Source organism: Mustelus asterias, chromosome 19 (genome assembly GCF_964213995.1).
Source record: "Mustelus asterias chromosome 19, sMusAst1.hap1.1, whole genome shotgun sequence".
In the NCBI taxonomy this organism is placed as follows: domain Eukaryota; kingdom Metazoa; phylum Chordata; class Chondrichthyes; order Carcharhiniformes; family Triakidae; genus Mustelus; species Mustelus asterias.
Window position 1 is genome coordinate 66472001 of NC_135819.1, and position 23924 is coordinate 66495924.

Genomic DNA, 23924 nt, shown 5'->3' on the forward strand with positions numbered 1-23924 from the left:
TGTCAGACTCCTATTTATTGATTACAGCTCAGCCTTCAACACTATTATTCCCACAAAACTCATCTCCAAACTCCTTGGACTGAGCCTCGGCATCTCCCTCTGCGACTGGATCCTGAACTTCCTAACTCACAGACCACAATCAGTCAGGATAGGCAACAATACCTCCTCCACGATAATCCTCAACACCCCACCCCACAAGGCTGTGTTCCCAGCCTCCTACTATACTCCTTGTACACCTATGACTGTACGGCCAAATTCCCCTCCAATTCGATTTTCGACTTTGCTGACGACACCGCCGTAGTGAGTCAGATCTCAAACAATGACAAGACAGAGTACAGGAATGAGATAGAGAATCTGGTGAACTGGTGTGGCAACAACAATCTTTCCCTCAATGTCAACAAAACGAAGGAGATTGTCATCGACTTCAGAAAGTGTTAAGGAGAACATACCCTTGTCTACATCAATGGGGATGAAATAGAAAGGGTCGAGGGCTTCAAGTTTTTAGGTGTACAGATCACCAACAACCTGTCCTGGTCCCCCCCATGCCAACACTATAGTTAAGAAAGCCCACCAACGCCTCTACTTTCTCAGAAGACTCAGGAAATTTGGCATGTTAGATATGACTCTCACCAACTTTTATAGATGCACCATAGAAAGCATTCTTTCTGGTTGTATCACAGCTTGGTATGGCTCCTGCTTTGCCCAAGACGGCAAGGAACTACAAAAGGTCGTGAATGTAGCCCAATCCATCACGCAAACCAGTCTCCCATCCATTGACTCTGACTACACTTCCCGCTGCCTCGGCAAAGCAGCCAGCATAATTAAGGACCACACGCACCCCGGACCTTCTCTCTTCCACCTTCTTCCTTCGGGAAAAAGATACAGAAGTCTGAGGTCACTTATCAACCGACTCAAGAACAGCTTCTTCCCTGCTGCTGTCAGACTTTTGAATGGACTTGCCTTGCATTAAGTTGATCTTTCTCTACACCTTAGCAATGACTGTAACACTCTCTCGTTTCCTTCTCTATGAACAGTATGTTTTGTCTGTATAGCACGCAAGAAACAATACTCTTCACTGTATGTTAATACATGTGACAATAATAAATCAAATCAAATCAAATCAAATCAAAACTGCCGTCTGCTTGGAGCCATAACCAGCACAAAAGACAATGGTTGTGCTTGCTGAAGGCCAAACGTGTCAGTCCCAGGACATCGCTGCAGGAGTCCCTCAGGTTAGTATCTGAGGCCCAGCCATCTTCAAATGTTTCATCACTGACCTTCCCTCCATGATAAAATCAGAAATCAGGATGTTTGGTGATTGCATAATGTTCAGCGTCATTTGAGACTCTTCAGATACTGAATCAGTCCATGCTCACAAGCAGCGAGACCTGGACAATATTCAGGCTTGAGCTCATTAATGGTCAATAATGTTATGCCAAGCAAGTTCCATCAGCAACAAGAGATAATCCAACCATCTGCCCTTGATCTTCAAATCACCCTATCAATAACCTGGGGTCCACCATTGACCAGAAACTTAACTGGACTAACCATATAAATACAAATCAGAGGCTGGGAATCCTGCTCTGAGTAACTCACCTCCTGACTCCCCAAAGCCTGTCCACCATCTACAAGGCACAAGTCAGGAGTGTAATGGAATACTCTCCACTTGCCTGGATGAGTGCAGTTCCAACAGCCCTCAAGGATCGCCACATCTTCCAGGGTAAAACAAGCTGCTTGTTTGCTGCTCCCTCCACCAACAGCACACCATGGTAACAATGTGTACCATCTACAAAATGCACTGCAGGAACTCAGCACTAATCCTTTGACAAAACCTTCCAGTTCTGTGGCCTCTACCCTGACGAAGAACAAGGACAGTGTAAAGCAAACCAGCTGCTTTTTAAATTGTTTGTGTCATAGAATCATCAAATCCCTACAATGGAGAAAGAGTCCATTTGGAACATAGAATCTGCACCAACCTTAAAAAGAGCACTCTACTGAGGCCCACTCCCCCATCCTATCCCTGCAACCCCACACATTGATCATGGCCAATCCACCAAACCTGCACATCTTTGTCCCAGAATTGTTTGCTGCACCTGCTCTTATTGATCGGATGCTTTGTATTTCAAACTGTAGATGTAGCTGATGAATTGTTCCCATGAATTCAGTGTTTTTATATTCAGTCACTGGTTTCTGTTTTGAACTGTAGAAGAATGTAAGCGGTTGTGGTGTGGGTGCCGTGTACAAAGTTTATCAGCTAGTCGGGACGTGGAGTACAGAGGACATGGGGACAAGGGGAGAAGAATCCTGATCAAATCTCTCATTGCTCAGGTAGGAATGGTGGTAATGACACTGGCCCAGAAACCCAGGCTGGGGACATGGGTACAAATCCCACCATGCCAGCCACTGGAATTTACATTTCATTAATAAATCTAGAAGTGAAAAGCTAGTAACAGTGAAACTATTGTCGGTTGTCATAAACACCAGCAATGCTCCCGTCAAATGAATGAATAAAAACATCCGAGTCCGTGCTGTCTTCTTCCCAATGTAGTATTCAGTGAAGAGGTGGGTAGGAAGCTACAGTGAGACAGGAAAGCTGCTATAAACTAGACTCACACAGCATCAAACACACAGCTCATGATGCAATTCTATTTATTATTAATTCACAAACTAAGTACAGTCACCCAGGCAGTGACTGTGTCTACAAACAAATCGAGAGACTGGACAGGATCATGGAGCATCACCAGATTCTTCTAATTGCATTGCACTTTGTTGGAGCAAATGAAAGGCAGCTTGTGATTGCAAGGCTGATCATTCCAAATCTTCTGCTGCCCTGGAGAGAGAAAGAAAAGGTAGAATTGAGTGAAGTGAGCAGCTTATTGTCTAATTAATTCATTCTTTCTGTTTTGAGAGTGTCAATGATCTTTTCATTTTACCCATCTCTTAATCCATGAGTAACTTTGTAAATAAGCGGAGATATTTCCTGCTGTGATCCCATTTGCAGTCAGCGTGAGAGTCACTGAAACCTGAAAACCTGACGATATTCAGTGGGGGTTTGAACACATCCTGAGTGAAGATGCTGAGTTTCCCCTGGGTGAGATTCTCCCGTGTGGGTGGACAGCAAGGCCTCACCATCAGGGTTAAACAGTCTCCTTCCCCATTGCACAGACTTCACACAATTGGAACATTCCCAATTAGAATCCAGCTTTCAAATATCTCTCTGGATTACATTATCTACAATCTGGGAATTGAATCCTGGGGAAAGGCAGAAGGGTGTTTGGTGCATTAGTAAAGTGAGGCTTGGATACAGGAAGGCTGAATATTTTTCCTTAGAATGTTTATAGAATGGAGTGGAATCCTGTTCACTGGGAGCATGACTACAGCAGCTACAGGGCTTGTTTTGGTCTAACCTCATCACTGCAGAATCTACAGAAAGGGATAATTGAGCAAAAGGAGAAACTGTAGAACAAAGAACAGTCCAGCACAGGAACAGGCCCTTTGGCCCTCCAAGCCTGGGCCAAATATGATGCCCTAACTTTACTACAGAAACAACCTTCTGCCCTTACTTGGCCTGTATTCCTCTATTCCCTCCCTATTCATGTACCCACCCAGATGCCTCTTAAATGTTGCCAATCTGCCAGCTTCCACCACCTCCATTGGCAGCGCATTCCAGGCACCCAGCACACTCTACATGAAAAACGTTCCCCGCACATCTCCCTTAAACGTTCCCCCTCTCACCTTGAACCTGTGCCCCCTTGTAGTTGACACTTCCACCACGAGAAAGCCTCTGACTATCCACCCTGCCTATGCCTCTCATAATTTTGTAGACCTCTTTCATGTCTCCTTTCAGCCTCTGTTTTTCCAGTCAAAAAAATCCTAGTTTATACAACCTCTCCTGACAGTAAAGGCCCTCGAGACCAGGCAACACCCTGGTGAACCTTCTTTGCATGCTCTCCAAAGGTTCCACATCCCTTTGGTCGAGTGGCGGCCAGAACCGCACGCAATACTCCAAATGCGGCCTAACCAAGATTTTATATAGCTGCAACATAATTTCCCAACTCTTGTATTCAGTGCCCCAGTCGATGAAGGCAAACATGTCATATGCCTTCTTAATCACCTTGGCCACCTATGTTGCCACTTTTAGGGAACTGTGGACCTGCACACCCAGATCCCTCTGTATGCTAATGTTCCTAAGGGTTCTGCCATTTATAGTATAATTCACTTTAAATTTGATCCTCCAAAATGCATCAACTCGCCCAGATTAAACTCCACCTGCTATTTCTGTGCCCAACTCTCCAATCTATCTATAGCCTTTGTATTCTCTGACAGTCCCTGTCACTATCAGCAACTCCAACAATCTTTGTGTCATCTGCAAACTTACTAAATAGACCATCCACATTTTCCTCCAGATCATTTATATATACTACAAACAGAAGTCCTTGCCTGATCCAGTGAAAGCTCCTTTATCTACAACACGCGACCCATGTACTTTCCCCCAGTAAACAGTTTGACCTGGAAGGTGACTGCCAGAGGGGCAGGAAATAGAGCTCTGTCAAAGTCTAAAACCCCAACCACATGGATTCCACTTAGAATCTCATCCATTGATCTATTTGTCTGGAATTATTTTCCCATTGGAAACAGTAGCACTTTCAACATCAACTTACTAAATCCAGTATGCCCACACTCTTCACTTCCATGCAAGTTATTGGGTTCACCCAAACCCCATTTTATAAAATCTGTTGGAGATCCATCAGTCCAAAGGAACGTCCCCTCCTGTGGAAATATAAAATCATTTCATTTTAAATTGTATATCTTGTTTACCATAAATAATATGATGCATCAACTCAAAAATGTTACCCTGAAGAAGTCATGGAGGCCAATCCAAGTCGGGACAAGTACTCCCTTGACGTCAGTTATCATCTGTCCAATGAATTCATTCTGTTTCTCCCAGTGTATGGAGGCAAGATGGCTGCCTGGACCCAGAGATTGGCAATACAGCTTAAAAATAAACAATTTGTTTATTATCTTTTTACATTGAACATATTCAATGGTTTTGCTCCAATATGTTGATAAACTTTGTTCTTTTGCAGAATGTGAACAATAAAACTACAATTTCCCACTGTATGTCCCTGAGATCCTGATATGGACAGATTCCAAACATCAATGAATGGTGACACACTGACACTGATTACTGGGAACCAATCTTATTGCAGCTTCAAACCACCAGATTGAAATTTCAGCAGCTTCTGTGTTTCAGCTGATGTTGGGCTGGATTGTGCTCAAACACTCTGTGGGCCCGATTTTACCAACAATGTGCGCCTGTTTTCGGGCGCGTAATTGCGGTAAAATCGGGTGTGAGGCCTTTATCGTGATCTGCACCCGCTTCTGAGCAAATCACGATTTTACCGACACCCGATTCGGGCGCGGATCCGTTCCGCGCCTGAATCGGGCGGCCCGACGATTTAAATGCATCAGCATGCATTTAAATCGATTTAATGAACCGCCCGCCCAACTCTATCCTCAATTCCCATTTTACCTTCTTCTGTTCCGTTCCGGATCCGCGCTTTTAGCGACCTGCAAAATAAAAATCAGAAGCCGATTTTTATTTTGCAGGAGAACCTCCGAAGCGGGTTCACAGCCTGCAACGGCTCTCTGACCCAGATCATCCTCTGGGAGGGGGGGGGGGAGGAGGGAGGTGGGTCAGAGCATCCTCTGGGGGCGGGAGGGGGGAGGCAAGAGGTGGGTCAGAGCATCCTCTGGGAGGGGGGAGGAGGAGGAGGCGGGTCAGATGTATCTCTGGGTGGGGCGAGAGGGCTGATCGTTGTCTGGTGGTGGGGGGGGGAGGCCCGATCGCTCACTGGTGGCGGGGGGGGGGGGCGGATGGATCTCTGGTGGGTGGGAAGGTGGGTCCGCTGCCACTCTGTGGGTGATCAATGGGGAGGGAGGGGGGCAGGGGTGTCTGCTGCCACTCTGCGGGCGATCCCTCCTCCCCACCGGAGGAACAAATCCCTCCTCCCGGAGTAGCTTCTTCATTCCTCCAGTGGGGAGGAGGTATTGCCCACAGAGTGGCAGTGGACATCCCTGCCCCCCTCCCTCCCCACCGATCACCCGCAGAGTGGCAGCGGACACCCCTGCCTCCTCCCTCCCCATCGATTACCCGCAGAGTGGCAGCAGACCCCCCTGCCCCCCGCACCAGTGAGCCATCCGCCCCCCCACCAGTGAGTGATCAGACCTCCCCCCCACCACCAGACAATGATCAGCCCTCTCGCCCCCCCCCCGGAGATACATCTGACCCACCTCCTCCTCCTCCCCCGCGAGGATGCTCTGACCCGCTTCCCTCCCCCGCCCCCCCACCCCCGCGAGATACATTTGACTGCAAGACCCCAGACTGATAAGAGCTCCGGGTTCAGTGAATTGCACTAGACAGGACAGCAATCAGATTATTAACTCTGCTTGAAAATACTCTCCACTGCCCAGGATTAGCATGAATTTTTTGATATAGATCGATAAGCAATCTCCTCTCTATGAGAAATGTCTGCAAGATTCATTTGTCTGATCAAAGGTTTATATCAGTGACCGGAGACAGCTAGCTATTGTTTTCTGCCTTCTTTACAGCAGAACCTCTAAAACTCCCAGGCTCTCTTTCACCTAATCATCACAGAGTTACAAGATTCCATCTTCCTGTGACTACCGGAATAAAATTAGCACAGGAGCGATTTCCAGTGCAAGGCACATCAATGATCCACATCACTGACCCGCCTCCTCCTCCTCCCCCCCCCCGCCAGAGATACATCTGACCTGCCTCCCCCCGCCCCCCCCCCCCCCCCCCCCGGACTCCTCCCCCCCCCCCTCCCCCAGAGGATGATCTGTGTCTGAGAGCTGCTCTCTCCGCTTTCTGCTTTTTTCTTTCCCGACACGGGCAGGCTTTTTCAAATTTTTTTTGAATTGCGAATGCGCAGTTCAGAGCTCCAATCGTTCCGGCAGCGCTAAGCCCCGCCCACAGCGTGGATCGGACTGGAGCCGGCTGAAAGCGTATGGGCGCGTCTGAAAGCGGATTTCAAGGTTGGATCTGTACTAGGCCCAGATTCGGCACTTAGAATCAAAATGATAAAATCGGGCCCTGTGGGTTCATTGGTGTTTCTCCTGTTCTCTCCAATCTTTATCCATGCAGCAGCTGTCAGTACAGACGTTGACAGTTACCGCAGTCCATGTCACTGCAAAGTGACCACATTTACATCAGCAGATTTATCATATTGACAGGCCGCTGCTAATATGTGGCTGGAGAAGTGGAGCATCGTGAGGTTATCCGTGGGCTTGCGGTAGTCGAATTGGACTCCTCCGGAAGGCCGCTGCCCTCGACTTGACATGTATGCCCAAGCCATCAGGAGGTGCGTCAACACCAAATTCATCAGCCGCACTCACAAGACAGCCCCGAACATCACCGAAGCACAACGCAACGCCATCCACGCTCTCAAGACCAACCGCAACATTGTCATCAAACCAGCAGACAAAGGAGGGGCCATCGTCATACTGAACAGAACGGATTACTGCAAAGAAGTGTACCGACAACTAAACAGTGAGGAACACTACAGACAGTTACCCGCAGATCCGACCAAAGAACACACCCGTCAACCCAACACTCTGATCAAGACCTTTGATCCGGACCTTCAGAGCACCCTCCGTGCTCTCATCCCCCGTACTCCCCGTGTTGGAGATCTCTACTGCCTCCCGAAGATACACAAGGCAAACACACCCGGCCGTCCCATTGTATCGGGCAATGGGACCCTGTGCGAGAACCTCTCCGGATATGTCAAGGGCATCCTGAAACCCATTGTACAAAGAACCCCCAGCTTTTGTCGCAACACTACGGACTTCCTACAGAAACTCGGCACAGATGGAGCAGTTGAACCAGGAGCGCTCCTCGTCACAATGGATGTCTCGGCACTCTACACCAGCATCCCGCACGACGATGGCATTGCTGCAACAGCCTCAGTGCTCAGCGCCGACAACTGCCAGTTTCCAGATGCAATTTTACAACTCATCCGCTTCATCCTGGACCACAAAATCATCACCTTCAACAACCAGTTCTTCATCCAGACACACGGAACAGCCATGGGGACCAAATTCACACCTCAATATGCCAACATCTTCATGCACAGGTTCGAACAAGACTTCTTCACCGCACAGGGCCTTCAACCGATGCTATACACTAGATACATCGATGACATTTTCTTCCTTTGGACTCACGGTGAACAATCACTGAAACAACTATATGATGACATCAACAAGTTCCATCCCACCATCAGACTCACCATGGACTACTCTCTGGAATCGGTTGCATTCTTGGACACACGCATCTCCATTAAGGACGGTCACCTCAGCACCTCACTGTACCGCAAGCCCACGGTTCGCCTCACGATGTTCCACTTCTCCAGCTTCCACCCTAAACACGTTAAAGAAGCCATCCCCTACGGACAAGCCCTCCGTATACACAGGATCTGCTCGGATGAGGAGGATCGCAACAGACACCTCCAGACGCTGATGGATGCCCTCATAAGAACAGGATATGGCGCTCGACTCATCGATCGGCAGTTCCGACGCGCCACAGCGAAAAACCGCACCGGCCTCCCCAGAAGACAAACACAGGACACGGAGTACCCTTCGTCGGCCAGTACTTCCCCGGAGCGGAGAAGCTATGGCATCTCCTCCGGAGCCTTCAACATGTCATTGATGAAGATGAACATCTCGCCAAAGCCATCCCCACACCCCCACTTCTTGCCTTCAAACAACCGCACAACCTCAAACAGACCATTGTCCGCAGCAAACTACCCAGCCTTCAGGAGAACAATGACCACGACACCACACAACCCTGCCACAGCAACCTCTGCAAGACGTGCCGGATCATCGACACGGATGCCATCATCTCACGTGAGAACACCATCCACCAGGTACACGGTACATACTCTTGCAACTCGGCCAACATTGTCTACCTGATACGCTGCAGGAAAGGATGTCCCGAGGCATGGTACATTGGGGAAACCATGCAGACGCTGCGACAATGGATGAATGAACACCACTCGACAATCACCAGGCAAGACTGTTCTCTTCCTGTTGGGGAGCACTTCAACGGTCATGGCCATTCGGCCTCTGATATTCGGGTAAGCGTTCTCCAAGGCGGCCTTCACAACACACGACGGTGCAGAGTCGCTGAGCAGAAACTGATAGCCAAGTTCCGCACACATGAGGACGGCCTCAACAGGCATTTTGGGTTCATGTCACACTATTTGTAATCCCCACAGCTTGCCTGGACCCGCAGAGTCTCACTGGCTGTCCTGTCTGGAGACAATACACATCTGTTTAGCCTGTCTTGATGCTCTCTCCACTCACATTGTTTGTATCTTAAAGACTTGATTAGCTGTAAGTATTTGCATTCCAACCATTATTCATGTAAATTGAGTTTGTGTCTTTATATGCCCTGTTTGTGAACAGAATTCCCACTCACCTGAAGGGGCTTAAGGCTCTGAAAGCTTGTGTGGCTTTTGCTACCAAATAAACCTGTTGGACTTTAACCTGGTGTTGTTAAACTTCTTACTATGTCAGACATGACTGACCCAGTGAAAGTGACCTGAGGAGACAACTCAAAATCAATTCCCAGTCAACAAACTCAACCAAATATACCAAAAATGGGGTGGCATTGATTAGCACTGCTGCCTCACAGCGCCAGGGACTCAGGTTCGAATCTGGTCTCGGGTGATTGTGTGGAGTTTGCACATTCTCTGCGTGTCTACATGGATTTCCTCCGGGTGCTCCGGTTTCCTCCCACACTCCAAAGATGTGCAGGTTAGGTGGATTGGCCATGCTAAATTGCCGCTTAGTGTCCCAGGATTTGTAGGTTAGGGGGATTATTGGGGTTAATATCTGGGGTTACAGGGATTGGGCTCTGTTGGAGAGTCAGTGCGGATGCAATGAACTGAATGGCCTCTTTCTGCACTTCAGGGATTCTATGATTCGATACATCTTCTGGGATGCTCAAGTTTGTTGATCATAAAATGACTTGGATCGATGCAGAAGTAAGTCCCTACAATCGTTAATTATTCAAACTTGTCCCCACTAAACATCCACACCAGGTACCTTGCAGAAAGTTGCATTGGACAGTGATTAGGATCAAGGAACATTCTCCTCTACATTGGGGAGACTAAATGCAGATTGGGTGACTACTTTGCTCAGTTTGCTCAGGTGACCCCAACCTTCTGGTAGACATGTTAACTCAGCATCTTGCTCTCATGCCCAAATGTCTATCCTTGGCCTGCTGCAATGCTCCACTGAAGCCCAGTGCAAGCTGGATGAGCAGAATCTCACTTTCTGGTTGGGCAAGTTGCAACCCTCAGGATTCAATGTTGAGTTCAGCAACTTCAGATTTTGACCTTTCTCCTCCATTTTAAACCCCCCTTTTCTTTTTATATTCCATACACGTATTGCCTCAAAACAATACCCATTTCCCCTCTCACTCCAGCCAGCTGTTGTTTGTTCTAAGGTTGCTACTTTTTGTTGCAGTTTCTGTTGCTCTAACATTCTCCCTCCTTTCAGTTTCGATGAAGGGTCCACACCCGAAACATTAACTCTGTTTCTCTCCTGATAAATGCTGCCAGACCTGCTGAGTTTTTCCAGCTTCCTCTGTTCTAGTTTCTTTCATTCTGTGTTTGGTCAAGTTCAGACACATTGAGAAACAGATACTTGAATAATTAACGATTGTAGGGACTTACCTCAGCTTTGGTCCAAGTCATTTTATGATCGACAAACTTGTAGCAATGGCCAAAATAATACACACCATCATAACACAATCCTCTCCCTGAGAAACCACGTTTCTCAAGGTCCTGATTCGTCTCTGTCAGATTCTCCGATTCGATATTCAGATCAGGATCAGCTGCAGATTAAAACAAGTTGTAATCATCACAACATCCACAGTTCATTCCTCATTCATGGGGCTGGAGATTGATGAGTACATGGTAGACAAGACTGGCCTCGGGAGTGGGATATTTCACCTTACTGCATTAAGGTAAATTTGCATGGTCTCAGGTGACCATGACAGGCTGCTGTTCCCTTTGATGGGAGAGGAAACTAGTGCTGATTTAACTTGAGGATGTAAGTTTTAGGGCAAATCCTCCATGATTAAAGAACCCAGGGATAAGGAAAATGGCCGACTGGCTGTCAGGAACCTTTACAGCCACATGAATATGCAAGAGGCTGGGAATAACGAGAAGGTCGAGACAGGGATAATCTAATCAACAGGAAACAAAGGAGAAACCATGGCCAGCAGACAAGGAGTAAATAGCCCAGCAGCAAGACAATGAGAACAGAGATCATTCCATCCACAGACAATAGCAAGACTCAGCTCACTGGTGGGATCCCAATCAGGATGACTCAGAGAACATTTTTAAGACATTAAAATATCAATTAAGGGCGGTCCCAACAGTTCCAGCCCTTTTTGTTCCAGTCAATCGAAACTATCAATGATCAGAAACTGTTTTGTGTGAGAGAATCACTGGTTCAGGTTTTAAAAAGGGACAAGCAAGCTCTGGTCTCTCTCCACTCTCTTCTCCTGTTCCTGGCTGCCTCTCGTTCATCTCCAGCACGCAGCCCGAAGCCCACTGAGCAATTTAAACTAGGATTGTGAGTATCCTCCGGTAATTCGCGAAGTTCCCGAGATCATCATAGTGGATGAGGCTTTGGGGAAAGGGGGGGGGGCTTTTGCATGCACCTTTCATAGTTTAAGACACTGGTAAACTTGTGTAAAGTAAGCATTCCCGTTGTGCCCATTTTAGTATTCCTTCCATAGCTATAGTCTTATAGAGCAGAAGGCATTGTGTGTTGTTTTCCTGGTGTTTGGTGATCTTGACCTTGATGTTTTAACAAATATATATATATATATCTTTGACTTCCATTGGAGTCCATTTTGTTCTTTTCAATTTCTCACCAACGATCTCACACCAAGTCACAATATTAAATATCCCTTACCATAATTCCGGAGTCTAGAACTGAGGGTACCCTGGGCGCTTCGAAACCGCCCACTCAGGAAAGGCTGTGAGGTAGTGGATAGGCAGCAGTTTCCTTTTCTCTCTCTTGGGAGCGCTACTCTAGTGAAGTAGACGCAAGGTGGCCGTTGTTCCATCGGCGAGAGAGAGAATCACTCGGGCATTGGTGGGGTTTGGGTAACGGAGAACCAAACCTAAAATAAGCCCAGTGGAGTTAAAAAGGGGATCCCGCTACAAGGACCAGCACACAGGCGGGTTGGGGGGGGGGAGGCGGGGGGAAAGGTTGAGAAGGCAGGGTCTTCATGAATACCTTCAGCTGGTACAGGAATTGAACCCGTGCTCTTGGCGTTGCTCTGCATCACACACCAGCTGCCTAGGCAACTGAGCTAAACCAACTCCTGCATTAACCCTCTTCTCACACACCAAGTTTACATCAAAATATAGAAAAGTTACAGAACAGAAAGAGAATGTTTGTTCCAATTAGTCAGTGCCGGTGTTTCTGTCCCTCAGGATGCTCCCCCCACTCTGTTTATTTCCACTAACCCTACCACCCCATTCCCATCTATTACCGCGTTTCCCCTCAAGTGAACACTGCAGCCTCCATCCTTATCCTCACAGACAGCGAGGACTAGTTGTGGGGCCTCCTTCTTTGTCTCCTGACAAACACACACACGCACACAATGCTCTTCCTGCAATGTGCATTTCAATGGGGTGACTGTGATCTGGAGAAAGCTGTGTGGGTATCCACACCCCACCCCCCTCCCCCTCTGTTGGAAACTCTTCAACTCACGCTTTAGCCCAATTACTCTGAGCTGCTGTGCCTCAGGCAAGAGACAGTTCCTACGGGTGTAGTTACCCAGGATAGTCTGATTGCCCCCTTATTCCCATTTCTATTATCCAGATACACCTCCTGTGCTGCCAATTGAAATCTTTATTTTGTGTTAGTTGTCATTGATTTCTGGAGCGAATAGAATCAGTTTACCTGCCTCTTTCCAGCAGCACCAACTCTCCCTGTTCTAAAAGCTGTCCTTGGCCCCAGTTCCATTTCAATCTTCAACTCATCTGACGTCTTAACAAGGAACTACTTCTCTTTCAGGTTTTAAGGAACGCAAGCTCCAACAACTTTACCGTCTCCAGTCTATTTGGGTTCCTCCAGCCCTTCCCATCCCTGTGGCCCCACCCCTTCTTCTAATCCCAGCTCTGCCCGTATATTCACTGTGCACTCTGACCTTCCCCTCTCTGCTACTGAACATTCTGCACTCAGCAAATGATTCCATTTAGTTCCTTTCCGCCCTCACCTCAATGAATTTCAGGCTCGGCACAATGCTGAATTCTTCTTCCATCATCACCTCTTTGGGCAGGATTCCTCTCCCCATTCAACTGATCCTTTCACCCGTGTCCAGCATTCTCCCGCTAACTGAAGCCCTCCCTCTGGCCTCTTACCTGCTCCTGATCTTTCCATTGAAATCTGTTGGTGTGAAATCGACCATCTTAATTACTCTGCTCTTCTCACCCTGTCCAACCTGTCTCTTTCTGAACTCCATTCTCTCAGGCCCAATCCTGACTTTGTTATCAAACCTGCTGACGAGGGCGGTTCTGTTTTTATCTGGTTTTCCGAACTCTACCTTGCAGAGGCTGAGCACCAACTGCCTCCTACCTCTCCCTGGACCCTGATCGTGCCACCAACATCAGGCTATTTTTTCCAAAACTGTCACTGAGTTCATCGCTTCTGGAGATCTTCCCTCCACAGCTTCTAACCTCATAGTCCGCCAACGCCACACAACCCGCTTCTACCTCCTTCCCAAAATCCACAAACAGGACTGTCCTGCGAGAGCCATTGTTTCAGCCTGTTTCTGCCCCAATTAACTAATTTTCTCCTATCTTGACTCTACTCTCTCTCCCCTTTTTCAGTGTCTTCCCACCTACATTCGGGACTCCTCAGATGTTCTACGTCAGATCCACAATTTGCAATTTCCTGACCCTAACTGCCTTCACTTGACCAAGTAAAGATATTCAATCCCTCGACGCATCCATCCTCACCAGGATGCTCTCAGTGGTCTCCACTTCTTCCTTGAACAGAGGCCTCAACAATTTCCATCCTCCATCAGCCTCCTCCACCTGGCTGAACTTGTTCTCTCATAGAGCAGTTTCTCCTTTAACTTGACTCACTTCCTGAAAATAAAAGCTGTTGCTATGGCTACCTGCACGGGCCCCAGTTATGCCTGTCTTTTTGTGGGGTGTGGAACATTGCTTGTTCCAGTCCGACTCAGGCCCCCTCCCAGAGCTCTGTCTCCAGCACATCGATGATCGTATCGATGCCGCTTCATGTTTTCATCTGGGCCTGGAAGAATGATCAGTTTTGCTTCTAATTTCCACCCTCTCTCACCTTCACATGGTCCATCTCCAACATTTCCCTTCATTCCTTGACTTCTCTGTCTCCATTTCTGGTGATAGACTGACCACCAATATTCATTACAAACCCGCCAACTCCCACAAATACCTCGACTACAACTCCTCGCACCCTACTTCCTGTAAAGACTCCATCCCATTTTGCAAGTTTCTCTGTCTCTGTCACATCTGTTCCAGTGATTCTACCTTTCAGGATAATGCTTCTGACATGTCTTCCATTTTCCTCAGCAGAGTTTGACTGAGCCTTCAACCGTGTCCGTCCCACCTCCCACAGTTTTGCCCTCACCCCTTCCCCTCCCTCCCAACACCATTCCTCAGCCCACCAGCCTCAAAATTCAAAAGGCTCATCCTCCGCCATTTCCAGCAAACACTAAGCACACCTTCCCCTCTCTCTGTCTGCATTCCGGAGTGACCATTCCCTCTGTGACACTGCTCTATCACCCCAACACCCCATCCCCTTCCCACAACATCCTCCCATGCAATCGCAGGAGGTGTACCACCTGCCCCTTTCCCTCCTCACTGTCTAAGGCCCCAGACACACCTTCCAGGTGAAGTAGAGATTCACTTGCACTTCTTTCAATTTAGTCCATTGCATTCACTGCTCACAATGTGGTCTCCTCTACACGGGGGGCGGGGGGTGGGGTGGCTAAACACAGTCTGAGCGATCCTTATGAAACACCATTGCTCAGGAGAAAAACATGACCCAGACCTTCCTGTCACTTGCTGTTTTAATTCACCATTTTGCTCTCAAGCTCACATTTCTGTCCTCGGCCTGCTGCAATGTCCTCATCAAGCACAACACAAACTGGAGGAACAGCACCTCACCTCCCGATTAGGCACTTTAAAACCTTCTGGATTAACAATGAGTTCAACAACTTCAGACCATGAATGCTCGCCTCCATTTTGAAATATTTATTTACCCTCCCCCCCACTGCTGACATGGCCAGTCTGTAACGTATTCTTATGTTTTACTTTCGGAGTCTGCTGTCCCTCATTTGGTTATCAACACATTCTGACCTTTATGCCATTATTAGCACCTGTTTTGATTCCAGAGATGAAGGGTTTGTCGTATGAAGAGAGATTGAACAGTTTTGGCCCATACTCTCTGGAATTAAGAAGAATGAGGGAGATCAAATTGAGGTCTACAAGATGATAAAAGGTATAAACAAAGTCGACGTGTAGCAGATCCTTCCTCGTGGAGTATTCTAAGATGAGAGGTCATAGTCTTAGGATAAGGGGTAGAAAATTTAAAACAGTTGAGGAGAAACTACTTCCCCCAAAGGGTTGTGAACCTGTGGAATTCACTTCCCCAAAGTGCGGTGGATGCTGGGACAGAGTAAATTTAAGGAGGAGTTAGACAGATTTTTAATTTGCAATGGGTTGAAGGGATATAGGGATGAGGAGCATATCAGCCATGGTCAAATAGCAGAGTGGACATGATGGGTCAAATGGCCTAGTTCTGCTCCTATATGCAATGAACTTAAGTCTTTAACACTCACATTATCCTTGCTTTGTCTGGAGTCCATGATATCGTTGCCAAATTTCTCCTGAGCTCCAGTCTGTCCCTGGCTTTCTACTTTGATCACCATGCTCCACCCTCTCTCTTCAAAAGTATCAAACCCATCACATTTCTACCCCTCAGCAGCTCTGAAAAAGAGTCATCCAGACTCAAAACATTCACTCAGTTTCTCTCTCCACAGGTGCTGCCAGACCCATTGAATTTTTCCAGCATTTTAAGTTTTTATTTCAGTTTACCTGCCACTTCACTGCTGAATAATGCAGCCAACAGCAAAGCTCCAATCAACATGTCTGTCATCAAGTTTGTTTCACCAAACCTGAAATACAAAAAAAGATTCAACATCAACACCAAGATTTCCAATTAAAGGTGGGAATTTTCCATTCCCATTCCTACCTCTCACTTGCCAGTTGTCTGATGTGATGAAGTTTCAGCGTGACTGGAAATATATAGACAGACTGAAAATTAATGGAACCATTGAAATCAAATCCAATTGGCTGGGCCGTTAATGCTGTCAAAATAATTGTTGACCAATTAGTGGCTGAGAGCCAACAGGATGAGCTGGAAGATGTCCAAATATTTGCCACACCTGAGATTGTGTAATGTGGCGCTGTTACTCCTCAGTGAGAAATGGAAACTGTACTCGCTGTTCCGAACCCCATTAATCAGACTTCAAATGAACGGATTTCAGAAATTAGGATTTGAAGATGAATGAGAACATTTAGAACTCTCTCATCATTATAATGAGCTAAAGACTCCTAAAAAAGGCTAAAACTCTCAAAACATGAGAGCGTATATCAGATAATCCAATCCCTTAGAGAATAGATCAGAACCCCATCGATTCCCCCCATTTCTCACCATAATGGTGGATCTTCTTCACTCACTGGCAGCAGTGACAATGTAACCCATTTGTAAAGTAGATGCACAAAATTTCTGATTGTGTTTATTTTGTTCAAACAGATACTTTGGACATTAGAGGTTTCAGTTCAAAGAAACAAACCCAAAGTCATCTGATTCAAAATGGCAGCTGTCGAACTGCAGGAGCAAAGCAAGCACAGGAGACCCCGGTCCTATTTTGATAAGTTTCTCCCTTGATTTACACCCAATTAACAGGCCTGGAGGAGGTTGAATATCTGCCCCTTTGCTTTGTATTAAATTAAATCCATAGGAGTCGGTGTTTTTCTGTTTTTGCTGTCTAAGATATCAGTTACCAACCCTGCCATTTTGATTTAACTTCTTGTTAAAGATTTGATTTCAATGGCACCATTGGTTTTCAGTCTGTCTATATATTTGCAGTCTTGCTGACACTTCATCACATCAGACAACTGGAAAGTGAGAGGTCGGAATGGAAATGGGAAATTCCCACCTTTAAGTGGAAATCTTGGTGAAGACATTGAATCTTTTTTGTATTCCAGGTTTGACGACGGGAACTCGACCACAGACATGATGCTGATTGGAACTTTGCTACTGGCTGCATTATTCACCAATGAAGTGGCAGGTAAACTGAATTAAAAACTAAAAATGCTGGAAAAATTCAGTGGGTCTGGCAGCATCTGTGGAGAGAGGACCAAGTGAATGTTTCGAGTCTGTAAGACTCTCCTTCAGTGTGGTAAGGGGTAGAAATGTGATGGGTTTGATACTGTTGAAGAGAGAGGGTGGAGCAGGAAGAGCAAAATAGAAATTCAGGGACAGGCTGGAACTCAGGAGAGATTTGAGAAAGATGCCATGGACGCAAGACAAAATGAGGAAGATGAGAGTGTTAAAGACTAAAGCAGGTGCTAATACGGAATGTGGATGGATGGCAAACTGACACCATGCCCAGTGCCATGCTGAGCCTGGGTGGAATGGCAAATGCCACTGCTCCCTCACGATGGGGGGCACAGAGGGCACATGGGTGGCTGTGTGTGGGTCCCCATTGGGAAGTCTTGAAGCAAAGACATGCGTACAGCCACCTGGATGTGTGGTGCAGTGCCTTCCAGGAATGGCTAGCAGATCAAACAGATGGGACAGGGGTGACTATCGTGAGATGGGTTCCCATCGAGGGCAACACTGCAGAGTCCATGCAGTGTGGAGGGTTTTGTTAACACATGCACAACTCCCTTGCTTGGAGCAGCAGCTTGGAGACCTGCTGCTTGTTTGTGTTAGTGGGGTTACTGGGATGGAATATCAGCAGTCAGCCAGAGAGCCTGTATCGCTGACAGATGGAAGGTTGCCATGGTGACAGCACTGGGGTTGGTGCACGCACTCATAAGCGACTTCTTGGGTTCACTCAGCAGCGGGGGGGATGTGTGCTCAACACCAGCCAGTTCTGAACCCCGAGCTCTGCACCCCCACACTGGCACAGGCACCCCCCCCTCAACACCCCTTCAAGTCTGCACCACGCACCATGAGCGTGTCTCTGACCTCCACCCCCCCACACACCTCAGAGGCTGGTGCCCATACAAACTTACCTCCTTGTTCCCCTTCGATACTGCTGTGCCTACAGCAGACTTTTATATAGCAGGAGCTTTCCTCACCAGCGTGACGTCCCCCTGACAGGGTCGTTAAGGTAAGTGAGGGAGGGGGGATGATTGCATTCGGACCGTGTTAATAATGTTGAGATGCAGCCACTGCATGCAAATTAACCACTCACCCATTTTGGGCGCACTCCTCATCTCGCCTGGGAAAACAGTGTGGTACGATTGGAACCGGCGAGAAAACAGGCACGATTCCTGTTTTTAATCCTTCCCACGCAATCTTACGACCTCACCACGCCGAAATACGGGCAGGATGAGGTCGGAAAATTCTGCCTGGTGTGTGAATGCAGTGAGGTGAAATGTCCCACTCCTGAGGCCAGTCTTGTCTATCATGTACTCATCAATTTCCAGCCTCCTGAATGAGAAATGAACCGTGAATGTTGTAATTATTGCAACTTGTTTTAATCTGCAGCTGATCCTGATCTGAATATCGAATTGGAGAATCAGGCAGAGACGAATCAGGACATTGAGAAACGTGATTACTGGGGATGATATTGTTCTGGGGGTGTGCCTTATTCTGACCATTGCTACAAGTTTGTCAATTATGAAAAGACTTGGATTGATGCTGAGGTAAGTCCCTAGAATGGTTGTAAGTTATTCAAGCATTTGTTTCTCAATGTTTCTAAACATGACCAAACTTTGGACAGTTCTGATTGACTCAATGTGTTCTATCAGCTGGATAATATGATCTACATTGGATTCTCCATTAAACACTGAGGGTAATGAGCTGTGACGTTGAACAGTACAGACAATGAAGCTCACAGGTTCACCCACGGACAGTGGTGAGAGTGTTATAACTGGGCTGAGTGTCTCTGCATTAGAAGAAAATCAAATCAGCACAGCTCCCTGATCCTGATCACCATCCAGTGTAACGTTCTGCCAAATGCCTGGTGTGGAAGTTTAGTGGGGACAGGATTAGGATCCTGATCTTCAGATCGAAGGAAGCAAGGTTGATTGAAAGGTCTGTTGTCAGTAAGGAATGAGAGTGTTAAAAATCTGTCGCTGTTCAGCTCAATGTTCAGACATTTTCAACATCCAATAAGATGTATCTAATATTTGGTTGAGTTTGTTGACTGGGAATTGATTTTCAGTTGTCTCCTCAGGTCACTTTCACTGGGTCAGTCATGTCTCTCAGGTCAATTAGTTTTCTCCCTTCCTATTGGACAATGTTCTTCCCATTCAGAATAGCCATTCTTGTATTTACATTTAAATGTTGGCATTTTCTCATGTGGCATTAACAAGGTCAATAGCTGAGTCTAATTTATACTGAGCCTTTACTGGCTGATTAGGACTTTCATGATATTTAATGGTGTTACTGCTTCAGGGAGTGGAGTAAATATTTGAAAGAAGTCAGGATCTAAATATCATTAAATCTGTGAATGCAGCGTGAACTTCCTGTCTACACTTTCTGTCACATTTTATAATGGGGAAACTCTGAACCAGGTAGATGAAAAATTAACACCACGTTCTTCGTTATCACAGAATAATGAACACATTCCAGAATAGCAATCAGTGGAAATGGAATTTGAGGACTTGGGGCTGAAATTGATCCATTTTGCACTGAATAAACAGGTGATCTGGGTGTGAGGGGAGCACTCACCTCAGTCACTGTTTGATGTCCAAATCCAGCCCAATGTAACATTCAGCTCCACACCCACATCCCCAAAACCTGCCTCCGTTTACTCATGTGCAAATCACGGTCTGTTTTTCGCACTGTGGGTGGGACCTTGATTCAGAGTGGAGTTTGCATCGTACACATTCCACCCAGTTCCACCATTACCGCTGACCAAAAGCTTAATCAAAAATTGTAATTTGAAAGAATGTTTTGAAGGAGAGAGAAATAGAGAGTCAGGGAGGTTTAGAGAGGGAATTGCAGAGGTTGTGGCCAAGGCTGTCAATGGTGGAGGAATTAGAGATCCGGATTGTGCAAATAGCCAGGATTAGGAGAGGGTAGAGATGCTGTCAGATTGTAAGATTGGAGGAGATTCCAGGGGCAGGGGTAAGGCTATGGAGGGATTTGAAAACAAGGATGGCTTCATTGCTTATGTAATGACAGGGATGATTTGTAGAAAATAGGAACAGGAGTAGGCCATTCATCCCTTCAAACCTGTTCTACCATTCAAAAAGGCCATGGCTAACCTGTATCTTAACTCAGCTCTCCACCTTGGTTTCATAACCCTTCAAACGATTGTCCAATTTTCCAGTGACCCTCAGTGTTATCAAGGGAGTCCCAGTTTTCCACTGCGCTTTGTGTGAGGAACGCTCCCTGACATCACCCTTAAAGACATAATACTGATTTTAATGTTATGAGGTAATAGTTCATCCATCAACTTCATGAGCTCCTCTGAGTGATATTCATGACCTCAATTTGTGCACAACATAATCTTCTGGTGAATCTGTTCTTTCAGTTTTTAATGTTGTTAATTATTTGTACCTGTCCACAGCTTTTTAGTGATTTCTGTCCTTGGATCCTAAATCTCTCGGCTTCCTGAACGTTCCCTGTTTCTCACCATTTTAAGAAGTCGTTGTAATTTATCTCTTATTCGGCCCAAAGTGAATCATCTCATTCTTCCTCACTTCAAGCTCCGACTGCCAACCCCCACCCACCCTAACAAACCCCCTCCTACCTGCCCCTCAACACCTCCTCCAGGCTCCACCCTAACCACTCTCCAACCTTCCTCCCACAACACACTCAACATCCGATTGGTTCTAAAATGACATCACTGACCATTGTCCAACCAGCAATCGCAGTTTCTGGGCTGCGTCAGACCTTCAGGAAACTCAGTGGATTTCTGGTGTGCCTCTGAAAATAAAAACAGAACCATGAAGCTGCCCGAAGTTTGGAAGCAGCTCAGCAACTCAACAAAACTGACCTGAAAGACTGGCTTTAAAAAAAGCCAGAACTCTCAGGCTGACAGTTTGTATTTTTGTGAGAATATTTTTCATTTCATTTTTCATTTTTCTTTGTCTGCTCAGTGTAATGATGAGAAACTCCATTTTAAAATATTGAGTTCTGGGCCAACCCATCCCCCAGGCCTCCCCATTAATCCCACCCCATCACTCCAGCCCCCAGGCCCTGGGATTTGGCACAGTCTGCATCCTTTCCCCCACTGTGGTCGGTCCGTATCAGGAGCTCATGGACATGTCACGAGAGGTTGTCATTTTATTCTTCACGTTCTACTAAACAACACATTTTCAACCGTAAACCTATTGGAACAACAAAATTGAATATCTTCAATGTAAATCTAGCAAAAACAATCTTTTTTTTAAGCTGCATTGCCAATCTCTGCGTCCAGGCAGCCACCTTGCCTCCATACACTGGGAGAATCAGAATGACTTCATGGGAAAGATGATAACTGAAGCCAAGGGAAATCCTGTACATACTTGGATTGGTTTGAATGACATCTACAAGGTAACGTTTCTTGAGTTTTCACACCACATTGTTTATGATGAAAAATATTAGACATTTTTAATTGTAATGATTTGATATTTCCACAGGAGGGGACTTTCCTTTGGACTGATGGATCTCCAACAGATTTTACAAAATGGAGACATGGTCAACCCGATGATAACCAATCAAATGAAGACTGTGCACATTTGGGATATGGTAAGTTGCTGTTGCTAAGTGTGATACTGTCTTATGGGAAAATAATTCCAGATAAATAGATTAATGGATGAGATTCTATGTGGAGTCCATGTGGTTGGGTTTTAGACATTGACAGAGCTCTACACCCTGTCCCTCTGGCAGTCACCTTCCAGGTCAAACTGTTTACTGGGGGAAAGTACATGGGTCATGTGTTGTCGATAAAGGAGCTTTCACTGGGAGTGACACTAAAGTGTCTCCATCTCTGCATTGTGCAGTGTTGAAGTTAGACCAAGGCCAGCCATGTAACTGCTGTACATTTAATGAGCTGACCCTGATGTGTCCCAGTGAGCAGGATTCCATTCATTGTTGATACAACATTCTGAGGAAGACTATTCAACCTTCCTGTATGGAGACTTCACTTTACTAATGCACCAAACACCTTCCCCCCTTTCCCCAGGATTCAATTCCCAGATTGTAGTTTATGTAATCCAGACAGATATTCGAAAGCTGGATTCTAATTGGGATGTTCCAATTGTGTGAAGTCTGTGCAATGGGGAAGGAGACTGTTTAACACTGGTGGTGAGGCCTTGCTGTCCACCCACACGGGAGAATCTCACCCAGGGGAAACTCAGCATCTTCACTCAGGGTGTGTTCAAATCCCCACTGAATATCGTCAGGTTTTCAGATTTCAATGACTCTCACACTGACTGCAAACGGGATCACAACAGGAAATATCTCAGCTTATTTACAAAGTTACTCATGGATTAAGAAATGGGTAAAATGAAAAGATCATTGACGCTCTCAAAACAGAAAGAATGAATGAATTAGACAATAAGCTGCTCACTTCACTCAATTCTACCTTTTCTTTGTCCAGATTGTTCAAATGTTTGGAATGATCTATCTTGTGAGACAAAGCTGTATTTTATTTACTCCTACAAACTGCCCGGCTACAAGAAGAATCTGGTGATGCTCCATGATCCTGTCCAGGAGTGGATTCAGTCTCTTGATTTGTTTGTAGACACAGTCACTGCCTGTGTGACTGTACTTAGTTTGTGAATCAATAATAAATAGAATTGCATCATGAGCTGTGTGTTTGATGCTGTGTGAGTCTAGTTTATAGCAGCTTTCCTGTCTCACTGTAGCTTCCTACCCACCTCTTCACTCAATACTACATTGGGAAGAAGACAGCACAGACTCGAATGTTTTTATTCATTCATTTGACGGGAGCATTGCTGGTGTTTATGACAATTGACAATAGTTTCACTGTTACTAGCTTTTCACTTCCAGATTTATCAATGAAATGTAAATTCCAGTATCTGGCATGGTGGGATTTGTACCCATGTCCCCAGCCTGGGTTTCTGGGTCAGTGTTGTTGTGGGAAATATCCACTAGTAGTCAGACTTCGAGATTCAGAAAACACGATTTATTTAACGGAGCTCCATGGAGACAAGGCACATGTCTGTAGCAAACCTTCTCTCTGTAAAATGTCGGGAGCGGTCCATCTTTATACTCTTTTACACAATGGGTGGACCGGTGATTTGAACATTATCGCATCATTTAGGCAGGTACAACCAGATATAGACATTTAACATAGCATTGTTCTTATGAATGGGTACATTTCCTTATGTCTGTATCTATCAATGGTTGGTTTCGGCTCATTCAGGTGTTAATTGGTTTCCTCGCATTCATATTTTCCCGCCCTTCCTATGGCTAATCTATTCCCTTTGTTTCGGGTTTTCCTTATCTTAAAAGATGTCTTGACCCTCGGCTTGGCTTCCTGAGGTGTTTGTTTACTTTAAGTCACTGTCTGTGATTTAGAAATGGCTTGTCTGTTAGGTTTTGATTTAAAGTGATTTCTGATAAGTGGA

General features: G+C 46.2%; 1 protein-coding gene and 1 long non-coding RNA gene across 2 annotated transcripts in view; one reads left to right on the forward strand and one right to left on the reverse strand.

The window, feature by feature from the left end:
• The window catches only part of LOC144507507 (uncharacterized), a 119283-nt gene extending 102420 nt beyond the window's left edge, over positions 1-16863 (reverse strand). The window contains exons 1-4 of the mRNA XM_078234632.1: positions 16839-16863; positions 16351-16465; positions 16194-16273; positions 10761-10921 (exon numbers count right to left, since the gene is read on the reverse strand). Coding sequence (XP_078090758.1) covers positions 10761-10921; positions 16194-16273; positions 16351-16465; positions 16839-16863 — 381 coding nt within the window. The remainder of the gene's footprint in view (positions 1-10760; positions 10922-16193; positions 16274-16350; positions 16466-16838) is intronic.
• A 504-nt stretch (positions 16864-17367) lies between these two features.
• On the forward strand, positions 17368-21861 carry LOC144508033 (uncharacterized). The gene is made up of 3 exons (XR_013500199.1): positions 17368-17452; positions 18883-19040; positions 21742-21861. It is a non-coding gene; the product is annotated as an uncharacterized LOC144508033 (long non-coding RNA).
• The last annotated feature ends 2063 nt before the right edge of the window (positions 21862-23924 follow it).